This window comes from Protopterus annectens, chromosome 4.part0 (assembly GCF_019279795.1).
Source record: "Protopterus annectens isolate FY-2018-M chromosome 4.part0, PAN1.0, whole genome shotgun sequence".
NCBI classification, from domain to species: domain Eukaryota; kingdom Metazoa; phylum Chordata; order Ceratodontiformes; family Protopteridae; genus Protopterus; species Protopterus annectens.
The window spans coordinates 1,173,477,152-1,173,494,020 of NC_056733.1; the positions used below are offsets into that span (position 1 = coordinate 1,173,477,152).

Sequence of the window (16,869 nt, forward strand, 5' to 3'; positions counted from 1 at the left end):
GCCATTAAGTAAAAGGAAATACATTGCCCATTTTGAATGCTGCATCATAAAAAATGAATATGTGTGTGTATATATATATATATATATATATATATATATATAGATAGTACTAAAGCGACAAGAATAGTTGCATATTCAGCTGTCAGCAATATAAAACAACGCATGAAATTTATAGTATAATCATTTTCACAAGTGGATCGTGGTGCTCTTTTACATAGGAGCTGGTTCATATTGCACAGACCAAGTAATAGATCAAATAAATATTGAGCGTAGTATTCCGGGCGGGCGTGCAGTACCACACAGTCTCTGTTTTACTCCTTAGCATAACAGTAAGATATACCGCAGATCCTGTCACTGTAGCCAAGAATCCAACTAATGCAGCTATAGCAACAGGAGCGACCGCTGTCTATGAGTTTTCTGTCAAGGAAGCAAGGACACGACATAAAAGGCAGTTGCTTAGTACGAGAAAATGGTTACCAGAGAAAGAGAGAATGTGCACTTGGTATATTCAGAATTCTAAATATGCTCTGGTGGCCAAAATCAAAACATGGTAAAAAAATTGCTGTTTCGTCAATCGCGTTTATTTAGATCTCTCAGTAAGTGAATGTTATTACACAAAAAGTCTTCTCAGTATTGCTTTTGTCTTTCGCAGCCCCCACACCCCAGCACCACCATTCATAAAAAACACCTTAGCAATGCGCAAGCGCTTTTCATTCCGCTGCTCACCATTCATAAAATGGGACTGTTTATCAAGCAACAAGGGCGAGCCTTCCGTCCATTCATAAAAAACGGGACTTGGCGCACGCGCAAGGCAACACAAGCTCTGTCATTCATGACCTGGCGCGATTGCTCATGCGTGCGGGGGAGGCTCTCTTCCCACCCATTCATAAAAAGCCATTTCCTCAGCAGCAGCTGCAACAGTAAAGCTAGGACATCGCTGACGTTAGCTATCATTTTCAGTAGCTTGGAGGCTCGATGGTTTATTTTGGAATTTTAGCTGTTGTATGGTCTGTGCATTTGGATTAAGACAGAAAAAACACATTGAACCCAGAAATGAGTCTTTCTTGATTATTATTAGTAAGTATATTTTTATTATTGGGTTATACATTTAGGTAAATTAAAGGAAAACTACATTTTCGACATACATGAGAGAAAATGTTTTCAGTTCATTAAATGATTTGTTGTGTATTAAATCTAAGGTAGAGTCAGATATTACTGTCCTGTCCATCCCCACCCCCACTAACTCTTGCAAAGCAGTAGACCCAAGTGGACGTCCTTGCTTTTTTTCCAGGTACAGCACTGTCTTATGGTGCATGCCATAGTTTTTGCTGCTATTTATTTTCTGACAGACGTTTTAGCTAACTAGTAACCCAGTGAGACCATTGATTTTAATGGGATGAAAAGGAGTAAATGACTAGAACCTCAAGCATGGACGTGCTACAAAATGCTGTCGTTTTAAATGCGTTTTTTAGCTTTAATCCTTCACTTCTATTTACATATATATTATTTCAGACAGCGAACTCACTTATGTTAATAAATATTGTATCTGGAATAATTTAAAATGAATTTTAGCTGCGTTAGTTTGCCTATTCGTGTTTTGCCATTATGTCTTCTGACATCGTTATTTCTACGTCTGTTTGCGTAGTTCTTAACTGCATTCGCTGCACAGGTTGCTTTGACGTATGTGCTCTTGTGTTTTATCTATACAGGGTCTCTTTGTACATCTATCTATCTATAAATAGATATTTACATCTAGTATTCGAATTATTCGATTCTGCTCAAAGTGGTGAGCATACACTGACCTTAATCGTTTGCAAAGAAAAGAGATCAGAAAAAACTAAAATACTGCTTGTATACTATGGGAAAAACAAGTACTTCATTTTACATGCTTAAAGGTTATAAAGCGAGGCCCCCGTCATGAACATGGGGGGGGGGGTAATCCAAAAAGACCATTCTGAAAATTCATTAAGAAGCAAATGGAGAAAACAGGCACTGCCAGACATGGAGCCAAGCTGTGTTCCGAGGACACGGCCAACAGTTACATGAGGTGTATATGTGGAAATTGGAACTGGAATTTGCATTAAGCTAATCATTCATATTTGCCATATTTGAGAAACTTATTTGTTTTAATTACTGCTTTTGAAAGTAGCCCACCCACAAAACAGTGACATTGAAGCAGCAGTGGTGCAATGCATCTGCGGCATGTTGGAAATCTGCTGAAATAGGCCTGCAGAGCTTCATTTTTTTAATGTCCACCATGTTAACTAGCCTTACTATAAAGAAAGTCTAATATACATAATTTTCCCATTGAGGTGTATATGTCATAAATTACCAGCACCCACAAAGAAGCAATATGTATATTTTTGTGGAAGTTGATAAGTCATGACCCTAAATGTTTTGGAACACAAAGAAAGATGTAAGCCTCAATTTTCTTCTTGGGTGGGTTCCAGTGGGCTGAAGGGTATCATTACTGTGTCTGCAACCTAGCCAGAGGCACAGCACTGAGGACACGGTGGCTGCTGTAATAGCAGGGGCACTGAACAAGTGACATTTTTGGAAAGCAAAGATATCGTAGGTAAAGCATTTGGTACATTTTCCTGAAACAGTTCAGATGGACAGCATTCTAACTTTGTACATTATAATAGAGCAGTGAGATATGTTGGCTTAAAACTAATCATTCAACTTACTGTCAACCTAAAGGGGGGAGGGTTACCATTTAAGGTAGACTTATCACATAAAAAGGGTAGGGTTATCATTTGAAGATGTCAATGCAGAAATCTAGAAGAAAGCAATTGATAATGGCTTCACATGCGCTGTTAATAAAAATGTGATAAGCTGAAATTTCTTCAGTAAAATGATTGCACTGCCATGATGATGTCTGCTTTAAATAATAGTTTGCTTTAAATCATAGTCATCAAAGATAGTTATGAATAAAGGTGCAATAGAAGCAAAGGACAAGTTGGTGTAAGAGGCAAGGTGCAGATGGCTGTTGTGGGCTGTAAATCAGATAATTCACAAGTGTGACTGCTTAATACTATTCATACCTGTCTTTGTGGTGTGTGATTAGGGTGATGGAGGGGAAAAGCAACAGCTTTTGGATTGTCTTGTGTAGCACATGGTGTCCCTAGAAGTGGACTTCAGGTCATACCTGTTATAATATAGTAGCACGTGCTTTAGTCAGCTACTGATATCCCAGCATGTTTTCATGCAGCAGCATTCTACGACCTAATGCTCGCCTTCTTTTCTACCATTATTCTCAAGTTGAAACATATGCAGAGTACAGAATTTTAAATATATATATATATATATGTATGTGTGTGTGTTTGTGTGTGTGTGTGTGTATGTTAGTGTGCGCGTGTGTATACATATTCACTGAAAGTATAAATAAAAAGTAAAGCACCCAAAGGCTAAATGGCTAAGCTTTATTAACTTAAGGGCTAGTGCTTTGGCAGCAACTTACATTCAAGGACTAGGCTTATAAATGCCCTAGGGCAGATAGCCTAGTATCTACCTATGAACCTATAATCCTTCCTTCTTGCAGCCTTGCTAACTCACACTTTTAACATAATATTGTCAGTAGTCTGACAATGATGAACAGTGTTGTCCAGGGAGAACTCCGGGGGGGGGGGGGGGTTGGACTGATGACTGTTCAAAGGGTACTGCCATTACCACTTCATACAAAATGCAGGATTTAATCAGTCCAAACCTCAATAAAAACATAAGGGTTTATGAAAGGCCACCGATTAAGACATACAAGCTGATTTTTCAGTCATGTTTAAGATTATTCAGTCTTGATGTAGCTAATACAGATCTTGGTGGACACAGGCATGGCTGCAGGTGGTTGTGGTTGGCTGCTGTTTGCAGTGTTGGGACAGCAAGGGCAAGCCTAGCTTTGGTAACAAGTGCCATAAGTGTCTCTACAAGACATACTTCTTTATAACCTCCTAATTATATGCAAAAGATATATACAAAGAATGTATTATATATGCCTGGAGCAGATTTTATAATTTGCCCAGCATTCTGATAGTATTGTGCTATGGTCAGACAAGAATTAAATCTCCTTAAAACCATTTCAGTTCTTACAAAATATTCTCCTTTTTTCCTTCAGGCAAACCAGAGGATGAAAATGCTTTTGCTGTGTACCAGTTTTAAGGTCATTTGGAAAAGGAAATGGTGGAACACAATGCACATGTTCTATATTTGAAGCTGACCATTTCCTGTGTTTAAGTCAATGTTAACAGCTAACTCCCTTCTAATCCTGTGTGGGTGGGGGAGTTGACATTTTGCAAGTCTTCTGTGTTGGAAATGTTCACTGTATGTAGTCGAGTTCCAAATTACAGGACATTCTACACTGGTAAAACATACAAGACCACTTAGGGCATAGTTGGGGGAAACAGACTGTATGTCTGTATGTGAGCATGTACCACATGCATTGCAGGAGAAGGGAATATTATCTAACACAAAACATGGAAAGAGAAATACTGAAAGTCTTCAGTCAATTTTTCAATATTTATTTATTAGTAATGGGTAGTACAAAATGACCTATCTACCAAGTGATTTTAAGTCTTCCTTGTTACTATATGCCAAGACCTTTAGGTAGGCCAGAGTGAGATGCGATATATAACTGTTGTGTAAACTGCAGTCATTTTCATTAAACAGTGCTTTTTTAAATACTTTTTTTTAAGTTACATAATTTTGTTAAGATATGCTACAATAACTTGCATTAAATGAATCACTCTTCCTTTCTCTCTCTCTTTCACTGTCTCTCTTCTTTCATACCTCCTTTAGTGTATGTATTATTTAATGCACTTCTGTCAAACCTCATTTTTGTGTTACAATCCAAATCAGTATTCTGGAGTGCATATATTTCTGTTGTTTTTTTGTAAAGGGTCATATTTTCTTTACTTCATTCTCACAGAGGCACATGGATATAGTTTGCTGCTTTACCTTTAGTTTATGTTTCTGGAGAGTGCTGGTAGTTTTGTCTTAAAATATTATTGTGGTACTCATACTGGTAACCGTCAGAACATGAGAATGGTATGAAAAGTGACTTCCTTCGATTAATGCATAGTGCTTCTTCGATCAAGAGATGTAGTTTAACACTAATACATGAGCCAATCATGAAAAGGTATTCCTAGATCAGGTCTGAATAATTTCTGGGTACATGTGTATCTATTTGCTAAGGATTATTATGCTGTTTCATTTGGATATACCCTCAAATGAAACAGCTGTTCAGAAGTGTAAAAGCCCTTTATGTTTTTGACAGATTGTATAAATACCAAAGATTTCATGGTATTTTTCTTTACTTAATGAATGGAAGAATTTCCATTGAGTCCACATATTTTCCCCATTTATGTAACCAGTATCAACATCTTGAAATAGCAGATTTTTCTCATGGTTTTCAGTTATATGTGCTTACTCCCCAATAAAACTAACTTTTCAAAACATAATATAAGTGAGCACATCTGTTGTCTGCTGCAGCCAAATATCATTTTTGTGTTTTAGTGGCTGTGACGTCACTGAATTTGTTTATTTATTTATTTGTTAACCAGGTAAATTGACTTGGACCAAGGGCCGTTCTGGCCACAACCAAAGCAGTGTCCTTAAAATGCACAACATAAAATATAAAGAAATTAAATATCTACTGCTACTACAATTAATAGCATGGCAAACAAATGCAGCATGCTGTCGTGATTATCAACACACATACATGGGATGTCGCCAGAGACATGCATTATATTTGCATTATGACATTTCTCTCTGCAAAACCTGACAGCATTATATGGCAAAAAAATGATGTGTCAAGGGAAATTTGATCTATGAAGAAGGAAATGTTTAAGGAAATTATAGAAATCGTTGCCTGTAAAGATGTGTATATTACAGGTAGGAGCTCACGCAGTAGTTAAATATTGTTCCTCTACATTTAACTAGACAGCAAGCTGCAGGAAAACTCAGTACAGTTCTTAAAAATAATACTGTGGCATACAGTAGAAAAACAGAGAAGTTCAGTTATTCCCCAAACAGCATCTTCAGGTAGTGATGAAGATTCCCATGCAAGATAATATGGTCCCATATATTTCTGAGGTTGCAAGAAATTTCAGCCCTTAATGTGAAATGCCAGCATAAAAAGCTGAGCCTAGAAAGCTAAAGGAGGTATGAAAGGACTGCGAGAATAGCTTGCAGATGTGAGTATATTTGTTTATTGTTTTGCCAGAGAAGGGCACTCTGTATTTTAGAGCAAGGTGACCTGCATGAGAGGTGAATACCAGAGGTTAACTTTCTGCAATTCTTTCAGGTGTGATGAAGATCATGCAGTGTTTTTTTTATGAATTTACTATTTGTAATTGAAATCCGCTTTAGACAGAAAACTCAGATTTTCATGTTTTGAGTGGCTTATTTATTTCATTTCATTTCACTTGTTAAGCAGAGTAGAACATGGAGCCAGCCACGTGGACCATTTTCAGGTTCAGCACAGGGTTGTACAGAAATAAAGTACAAAGATATAATAACTGATTGTAGTATACAACAAAGTTCAAGTAACAAACTTTAAACAGATGTGTGCAGATATTAATGGACATATATATATTTGTATATGAGGAGAGTACACTTATGCAATATACATAGTTACACATTTTTTTACAGATTATTTGTAGCATGAGGAGATGGAAAGGAAGCTTGTAAGTGGAAAGATAACTGTGAGGATGGAGATGGGTGCAGTAAATTAGGCAGAGAGAAAGTGGTAGATGGAGATACAGAAGAGGATGGAGAGGGGGGAGGCATAGAAGTGTACAGAGAAATTCTAAGGATGTGTAGTAATGGGGAAGATATTCATATTTCCTGGAAATGTTGATATTTAATTAAGGGAATGCATATAAATCAATACATTGCTATGCACAAAGAAATAACGTTACAAATACTAGGTGGTCTTGCTATAAAGAAAGCATTTGTATTAGCTTTCTTTAAACGTGTACTTTTTTAAAGGTGAATATTAATTTATATTATGAGGAGATGGATTTCAGGTTAGTAGGCAGGGGTTACCATATCTGGGGAGTCATGATTGAGAAACAGTGGTTGGTGCTGTGCAATTTATGTGAAATTTGTAAAGAGGAGGCCTAAGCTGCCTGTGCAGAGGGTGGCTACTAAACTGGGAGGATCAGATGAAAGTGGATAATAAGAAGAGATAAAAGTATGGGCCCATAAGGGAGCCTTATGGCACACCAGTCTAAGCTTCACATGAGATGGACAAAACAGTTCCAGCCTTTTCAGAAGCTGCTCTTGGGAGGACATTGGAAAGCCAAGTAGTGGGCCCTTGTCAATGTCCAAGCTGGGTTATTTTATCATGCAAGACATCATAGGAAGCACACTTTTAAGGTTTGCAAAAATGTCACTTTACGTTCAGCCTTAAGAACTAATGCCACCGAGGTACCTTTGCTGAGGATTTTGTCAGTAACCAGTGTAAAGGCATACAGCACTGTAGCCAGAACTAAACCCACGCCATTTTCATGTCAAAAGACCACATTTGCTGATGTACTCAAGAACTTGAGCATGGGAAGAGTTTTCTAATAGTTTTGCGAGAAGAAATGAGGTGACATATTTATCCATACTGAGGGTTCAGTGGGAGAGGAATTTTTTGGTAATAACAGGATGATAGCCATCTTAGAAGAATTAGGTATACTTGCATGTCTAAAGGAAATTTTCAAAATGAAGCATGTTGAAAAGTTTGCTTGAGGTCATTTAGTAAAAAAGTGTTCCAAATGAGACTGAAACTTGTGGCTTTGTATGTCAAAGCTTTGTGTATCTAAGTGAATAACTTTGTGAGCCCTTCTGCTTGGTTTTGTAAACGAAACATGCATCCATTAATGTTTTCATTTGGGAATGGTAGTCTGATAGTTGAAATATTTTGGCTTTATAGATACTATGAGATATGGAGGGAGGGTAAAAGTATGGCAAGCTGAAAAAAGTTATAGCTGTTATTTATTTATTTTTTTATTGTTTTCTTTCTAGTTTTAAACAAAATGGACCCTGGTCAGAACTGACTTGACATCAGTTACAGCTGACAATGGCCACGCACTGATAATGTGCAAAGCACGAGTCAGGATTCATTCTGTGCAGTAGTCATTAGTAAACAGCATTGAGGGAGAGGAGCAATGCGCCCATGCACCTCATGCTTGCATACAGCCTTGCTTTCTTAACTCCAGGTGTTCATGGTTTATCTACTTTACATTAAAGTTTCAAGATAGGTCACTCAGGGCGTGTTTTTTTTTTTTTAATTGATGCATCTGACAAAATCGGTACTAAAACAATGCATTGCTACTGCTTCATCTTGCTTATGAGGAAAACTAAAAAAAAAATTCATACTGTATGTATTCACCAGCCATGTAGCATGTCTACTGTCGGGGGTGAGCTCTAAGTATAATACTGGGATGAGCCTGTAACTGGTCATTGTTGGATCAGAGTCCTAGTCTGGTAACCAATTTAAATAAATAAATCATTGGCTTTATTACATGAGCTGTATGTTGTTGCGGAAACCACAGTGTGACTTGTGTGCAAGAATGTTCAGTAGTTCCAGGAAACTGATGTGAGAACAGGTGTGTTACTATGATGTAATGCCTCATAACAAAGGGGTCTGCAGACAAGTATCACATAATCACATACAAATACAGTACAACTGGAAAAGGTTACTTCAGATAGCTCAAGATGATCCCTTTTAGGTTCCCAGGACAGAGTGAAAAGGCCCTATTTACGTTCATATTGTTTTTATGTATATATGACTAGTGTCATTCTGTTCACCCATCTTTTATGTCAGTTTCGAAGAGCCCTGTTTATAAGCACATATACAGTATCAAGAAGGTGGGCTACTTTGTACCTAAGAATTTGGCAGTAGTAGGGACTTAAAAGGCCTAGAGTAGGAGCCTATTCAGAGAATCTACTACAAGTTCTCATATGTTACTTACTTGCTCAAAAGGCCAGGTTCTCAAACTCCCACTAACTCTATCTCCCGTAAATATGTAGCCCTCCAAACATCCTGTCCTATAAAACTGTATAGCCTTACCAGACAACTCCCTTCTTGCACTCTAAACTTAAAATCCTTTCCAGCTCTTTTAAACTTAAAATCCCTGTCCTATTCCCTGACCTTAAGACTCGTTGGCTGTGAGATGGTAATGCTGAAGTGCTTGGGACTTGAACTCTTGAAGTAGACCTCGTGTACCGACATACCTCTGAAAGGATAAAAATGCACAGAACACTTCTGCCAGGGGCAGTGGTCACTTTGTTTGTGATCATGTACTTGCATAATTAGATAGCTTCATTCACTCCACTGCACCATATTTGTTTGTGGCATGATACATTAAAAGTGCAATTTCATCCCATTTTAGGACTAGATTTTGGTTTACTTAATCTAGTAAAAAAGCAGCAGTAGCTCATTTATATCCTGCTGAATTAATTGCACAAGTGGGATTTTTCTTCTAACAACAAGCTAGGAAAATCTACTTTGGGTGGGGTTAACGTCCTGTTTGTTTTGGAGAACGTGTAGCACAACAATAACCTGTTCCCATTTTCTTAAAATAAGCTGCTTTACCATGGAGATGTGTCTGACTGCCCCATCAGAACTCTGGGTCTTTCCTGTTTTAATGCAGTAAGAGCTTGTGTAAAGTAGGTGTACCTTGTGCAGCAGGGATTGTTTTACTTGAATAAAAAAATAACAGTGAAAAATGTAATTCTGATAACCCACTTTTCTTAACTACTGGTAGAAGTTATTTCAGTAACTTCAACGAGAAAAAAAAGTTGGCCTAAATTTGGAGATCTTAAAAATTATTTAGTGAATGGCAGCTGGCCACAAACATTAGCTCACACACACACACACACACACACACACACACACACACACACACACACACACACACACACACACACACATGTGAGGGTGTGTACATGTATTTGTGGAAGAGGAATGTAGTACATACAGTATGATGCAGAAAATAAGAGCAGTGCATAGACCCACTGAGCTTAACTTCAGAATCAAATGAACATAAAAATCTCAAAAAGAAATTGGCTTTGGGAAGACGAAGACTGGTATGGGGGGATTACTTACAATGTTCCTTATACTGACTAGAATAGCCATGGTTGTTTTTTTTTAAGCCCAAGTGTGACTTCTAGGATGAATTCATTATTTGAAGGATTTTTTAATGCTGTGTTTTAGTTTGTGTTTGGTTTTGGTTCTCTTTATGTGAGCAGTTTTGTATGAGCACATTTCTCAGATTCCTTAGGCATTGTATTTCATGTCACAGTCACACCACATCCAGTGTGTATTGATAACTGCTACTTGAATAACTAAAAGCGATCAGACTAAGTGACACATAGAACTACAAGGGACTGAAGAAGATACGATTTTAATGGCTAGCTTATATGCTTCCAACCAGGTTTATGCTACCCCTCCCTATCACTAACAAAAAACAAATTCTTAATATATTTTCAAACATGGATGAAACTGTTGGTCATTTTTTTCTTGTCATAACTGGAGACATTTACACCCCAAAGTAAATGGCAGAAGTTGAACCAAAGTTAAAATTCATGCCAATTTTTAAACTGTAGATGGTGGCACAGTCTTGTATAATGTTACAATTATAATGCCATTTTCACTGGTATTGCTTGGATTGTAGGAAAGGGACAGTCATGTTTCTTTTTATATTAGAACCTGTACTGAAAGAATTTACATTTAATCTAAGAAACAATGTGGTAATGGTGAACATGTGTTTATTTGCAGGAACTCTAAATGGTAACTTTCCAGTGACTAGAGGACACTTGATGCCTGATGGAGCAGCGGATTTCCCACAACATAACCAGCATTCCAAATTCTGTTATGGTACAGCCTCTACTGGACAGTCGAATCCCATATGGCAGGTTGCAACATCCACTGACCATTCTGCCTATCGAACAGATGAAGAGCACACACATTGAAAATGATTACACTGATAATCCTGCAGTCATGCAGCCAGCTCATCAGAAACTTCCTAGAACCCTCCATGAACCAGTCCTGGTCAGTCAGCATCTGCAGAGATGCGACCATCATGACATTACCCATCCTTGGATATCTTTTAGTGGGCGACCAAGTTCAATTAGCAGCAGCAGCAGTACTTCATCGGATCAAAGGCTATTGGATCACATGGCACCACCTCCGGTAGCTGATCAGTCATCACCAAGACCTGTGCAGATGCAGCCGAAGGTAGTTAACTGCAAGCCTTTGGATTTTAAAACACCAGCTTCATGTGGCACGGACAAGCACTTTTTACTTTGTGAAGGGTGTGGGAAGTGCAGGTGTACAGAATGCACCACCCCAAGGACTTTGCCCTCCTGCTGGGTATGCAATCAGGAGTGCTTGTGTTCAGCACAGAACCTGGTCAACTACTCTACTTGCATGTGTCTTGTGAAAGGAATATTCTACCACTGCACCAATGAGGATGATGAGGGATCATGTGCAGACCACCCGTGTTCATGCTCCCATTCAAACTGCTTGACCCGCTGGTCTTTCATGGGTGCTCTCTCTTTGGTTTTGCCCTGCCTTCTTTGCTACTTGCCTGCCACTGGGTGTGTCAAACTGTCTCAGAAGTGCTATGACAAGGCAAGTCGGCCAGGTTGTCGATGTAAAAGTACAAACAATACTGTCTGCAAAACCCCAGATGGCAAAATCTGCAGCCAAGAAAAAACATCATGATTAAAAGCAATTTCAGTGGGTGGGGTACATGCCTTCAGCTCTTCAGCTATTGTTTTGCTGTTCTTTACCATCAGTGGAGGATTTTCACATTTGTATTAGTTTTGTATAGGAGTCAGATCACATTTCAAAGTATAATCCCCTTTCTAATCAGTTCAGTAAAAGAAGCTGCCATCAGAATCTCACTGCACTGCGCTGCTCTCATATGAAGCAGAGATGAAGTACAGTAACCTTTTTGACCTGTTCTGCCGGGCTGCAAAAATCAGAATTTTTTTACAGTTACTTAAACTTAAATGAAGTACTTGTAAAATGTGATGGGTGCGTTGCACACATTAAGTCACCCTTTCAACATCTTCACTACCATTACAATAAGAGGCATAGTTTGGTTTTAACTAGTTTATTTTTTCACTCTTAGGCTGCACTTGTAATTGGTAGAAGAGTAAAAAGGTGGATTCTGTTTTGACAGATTGGGACTGTACCATTTTATGCTAAAATGTGACGAGGCCTCCACTGATGGTAAAACACTTGCTCATCTCCCTTTTCATGATTTCTGGGGCAGCTGCTTTCCGTGAGCATGTTTATTCCACTGATGTTTCAGATGTAGCTGTTTTTCATAAGTATACAATTAGAAAGACTAAATGCAGAAGTCTTCACTATAGTGTCATGGAAGTTAGCTTTCCCTACCCGCCCACTTTTTATTGTTTTATGTGGTTGTGTTAAGTGTGCGTTTGTTTTTTTTTTTCTTCCCTTGCTTAGTTATGGGTCCCTGGCTGTGTAAACTAGACAAAGTCACATTTTCCTCATATCAAGATGGAAATATGTTTGCAGTGATTGTGTGGAGTAACCAATCTCTTGGTTTCCTCCTTGGTGACCTGTACATCAGGTTTTTACTTTGTTTTGTTCTTCTTACAATACAGTGATCCTGCATTTCATTATTACTTCAGCCAGGCTGTTACTGACTCATAATGCACATTTCAAACTTCATTCTTTATTTAACTCTTTCCATGGTCAAATCCACAAAGATGCAGGAGGGTTTTTTTTGTGTTTTTTTTTAGTTAGACCTTTTGTTAAACATTCAGTCCAAATGTAGTCAAAAGGGCATCTGTCCCACCCATCCATTGTTCCTGACCCTGCACAAGCCAAGGCATGTCTTACACTTATCCTTGTTTCAACATACACTTACACAGCTGTCTGCCATGTTTGAAGCAGTTCTGTGCAAACAATAACATGCTGTCAGCATCAACCCCTTGCTTTCAGGCTCTTGTTGCCCACTGACCTCTGGCATGATTTTTCTGTTTTTATTTTCTTATTTCTTGTTCTGAGTCATGTATTTAAAAAAAAATAGCAACCACATTTCACATAATGGTGGCCCGTATTGTTAGGGCCCAAGCCTTCCTGATTTTCAAAAGCAATCAAAATTTATTTTTTCGTATTTTGTTTTCTGCATTTAGTTTCAAGAGGGAAAATGCTTATATAAATACTAGGGTGTATTTTATGAATAAGATATTGTATAAATATTGAAGAAAATAATATTTTGGATAGAGAGTAAGAAACATATTTTTATGTTTGACAGAGTGAGTCGTGCATGGAGAAGCATTTTCTGTTTTTTGCTGCTGCTCAGTATTTTTTTTCATGTAAAATAAATTATATTTATATCTGTATAAATATATATAGAGGCATAATGATTATGTGAATGTTGGTCAGAAATGGGAAAAGACCGAGAGCAAACTTGGATGCTTGGCCCATGCTTATTACAGTCCCTAATCTATACCGTCAGACTATTTATTATTCAAGGGTTGTGGTCCTGAGATCAGCATTCTTGAAACCTTTTGTTATGGGAGAATGGAGATTCAGCTCACTTCCTTCTCTAATGCCATAAAATAACAGGGAAAAAAGGTACTTCTGTCACGTGAAGCATGACATGGGGGATATAGCTATACTGGTGTTCAAGCCAGATGTAACATCTGGCACTGTATATGTAAAAAAAAGGATGAGGTCACAATTTTGTTGCTGTTAGGAGGATTAACGTCTAAGATTTATTAATACAGAGTGTTATTTACTGGTCTGTTTTGTGCACTTACTGAAATATTACCTTTTGTAGTATATATCTTTAAGGATACTTCGGTCTTTTCAGTGCGATCCAGTACAAAATTCAGCAACACTTGACTGCCTTGTCCTGCCTAGTAAACATGGGGACTTGTGTTACTGGTCATTTGCAAGTGATTCTCAGTATTGTTTTTATTTTTTTTTTGTAAGTAAATCAGAGTAAAAATAATTTAATAGCAATTCTAAGTAATCTGAATATTTATAATGGGTTGGGAACATTTTCCAGAGGTCACCATATGGGAATATGAGCATATGTACTTAGGATTTTTTAGGAAACAGATTTCATAGCTTACTACAACAGTCTGGTTTGGGTTTTCTGTTTTAATTTGCATGAAAAATTATGCTGGCTATTCATACAGGTCAGCAACTTCAGAAAACGTTGTTGCTTTTCTTTTGCCTCTATTCTTCTACATGCAAAACTGTGGCTATAACCTATATTCCAAATATTGCAAGCTGCTGTGAGTGAAGATGGTATAAAAATACATGCAGAGTTTATAATGTATGCATGCTAGTTTCCATACATGGTGGCTTGTCTCCAGTGTTTCGGTAATAGCTTCATATGGTCTTAAATTAGACACAATAAGATAATCATTTATAATCACAGACCATGCACATGGATAATTTTTGCACAAAACTGAGGCCTATATTCATAATATCTAGCAAGCTGGCAAAACTAGGCCGGGATGGAAGTTTAAGTTCAGCTTCATAACTTTACCTGTCACGTGCCGTGCATTTAATTTAGAACATCTAAAGGAGTGCGTGTTGCATATGTAAACATAAATGTACTTTCTTTGCTGCCATTGAGCTGTGGTGACACGTTCTATTGCAGTATATCGTCTAGTGAGTACTTAAGTGAAACTAAAGGCAGAAAAGTCCCCTGTGGGGATTTGCTGAAAGATCTTCTGTCTGCACACTTCCTGAACTCTGCTGAGAGGCCTGTCCATAAACCGTAATTATAAAGTTTTGCATAGTGTTTAATTTCCTGGCTCATTTACTCAGCTAGGCTGTTGTATATTCTTGGGGCAGGTGAGTGCCAAGCAGGGCACTTTTTCATACCTCCTTGTATAGAATTTGGTTTTTCACTGCATTGCTGAAGGCCTACAGTAAAAAAAATAAAATAAAATGGACCATTACAGTAACAAAAGTGGTTTCTCCCTAGTTCTAATTTGGGATATTACTTTAACTGTAATTTGTATGGGTAAGAAAAGTCCCACTGTTGTTTAGCAGGTATCTTAAGAAGAAGACGAAAACAAAGCAAAAAGAAAATATGTGTTTTTGCTGAAGAATTATTTTCACAAGGACTGATCTGAAGAAGAGAAAAAAGAAATCTGCTGGCATTTACATGACACTCCTCCAAAGTAATTTTGGTGAAAATCAGTCCGTATCCTCTCACCAATAATTTATCTTCATCTGCTTATTTTGGCACCTTCTATGTTGATGAAATATCAATGTTTTGAATAGTTATTCCCCTGATATTCTACCACAAAGTTTTTTTTTCTTGTACAGAATATTTATTTTGAAGTTTCTATTTTAATAGTATTTATTTTAGAAGGTTTACTGTTGTAAGAGTTATTCTGGTTGTGAAGAAAACACAAGTAAAATGAATGTATGGAGTTAGAAATATATAAATATAAATATATTGTTAAATATATTCATGTCTCCTGTGTTTTTGTGTCTATTTTAAGGCTTCACAGAAAATTAATTCTGGACAACATATAGGCTGAATGTATTTTTTTAAATGCAGTACTTTCATAGAAGTAGCTGTGTTCAAATCTCCGATTAAATGCTGTGACCTAAAGTTAACATGTATCCTGCCGCATGGACTGTAACCTAAGTAGAGTAACCAAAAAAAAGATGTCTTTTTAATTTCTTGGTGTGTTTTTTTTTCCTAACTTCAGAGACAAATTAAGGGATATGCAACTGTTAATGGGAGTACAATATAAATAATGAAACAGACATGCACAATTACATGCGCCTGTGCCTTCCCTGAAAGATGTATTCCAGTCTTCCAAGAACAGTGTTTTGATTTCTAAGGGATCATAGCTGGCTGTGTTGTGTGGATGAGCTAAGGAAAATTCCATCTCACTCTGATTTATGTTTTTTCTTCAACGATTTAAAACTGCCTGCAGGCATGTGGCTATATTTCTAGAGCAGCTGCGTGTTGCATGCGACTGTACCAACTGGTTTTGCTGGGGACATTTTTGTTTCATTTTACCCTCTCTTCATCCTTTGCACACCAGCACTCATGTACGTACATTTATGTACTCACAGCATACTGCAGTTGAAGAGCTGTGTTGTCAGTCCTCTTTTGTATATGTAAGTACAACGTCAGACTTCATTTTGTTCTTTTTTCTGACCTGTACAACCTATATGGTTCACAGGTCCTTAAACTTCTCATTTTACTATTTTCTTGTTCTGCACAAACTACAGATAGTGCATTCCAGCTGTAGCAACTATGTCTTTGACAATGCTGTTTCTTACCCATTATAATAGCTGTACATTGTTGTCTATGTTCTCATCTGGTTTCAAAGTTTTACCTGCTATGAGCTTTAGACTAATTTTAAAAAATAAAACCTTGTCCTGTTCAGTCACCAAAACCCTTGGTTCTTTTTTTTTAATTTGCCTATTAATGGGGCCTGGCTGATTTCATCTTAAAGGAGTGTATATGGAGTTTGCAACATCATTTTGATTATTATCAGTTTGTACACATTTTATTTACTTTTTCTCCTTATGTTGATGTAGCCAGTACCCCTCGCTGACAGTTACATGTCTAATATATCTGTAAAGCAGGTACATCTGAGACATACTAGGATGCTGCCTTTTGGATAGCAAGTGATCTCTAGCCCCTCTCTGACTGTGTGCCGTCATTCATGTTTCTGTACCTTTAGTTTTGGTGTCTGTATTAGTCCCACTCGGTGTATGGCTGTTTTCAGGAGAGCTGGTTGTTTGTTGCTGCTTATCTTGTCTTTTCCTAATTTGCTGTCACAGATGCTTCTGCAGTCTCAGAGGTCAAGTTAATACTGATGCCTTTGTGCTGTCAGATTTGCACTGTTTCA

At 37.6% G+C, this 16,869-nt stretch overlaps 1 protein-coding gene across 1 annotated transcript; it reads left to right on the plus strand.

Moving 5' to 3' along the window:
- Nucleotides 1-934: 934 nt before the first annotated feature.
- On the plus strand, nt 935-15,464 carry SPRY4 (sprouty RTK signaling antagonist 4). Its single transcript, XM_044069130.1, has 2 exons — nt 935-1,077; nt 10,763-15,464. Exon 2 carries the CDS (start codon nt 10,811-10,813, stop codon nt 11,708-11,710), a length of 900 nt encoding a protein of 299 aa, XP_043925065.1. The 5' UTR covers nt 935-1,077; nt 10,763-10,810; the 3' UTR covers nt 11,711-15,464.
- Nucleotides 15,465-16,869: the final 1,405 nt, after the last annotated feature.

What these genes read in the sequence shown, in the direction of transcription:
- SPRY4 (XM_044069130.1), top strand. Translation starts at nt 10,811, where the DNA reads ATGGAGCAGCGGATTTCCCACAACATAACCAGCATTCCAAATTCTGTT.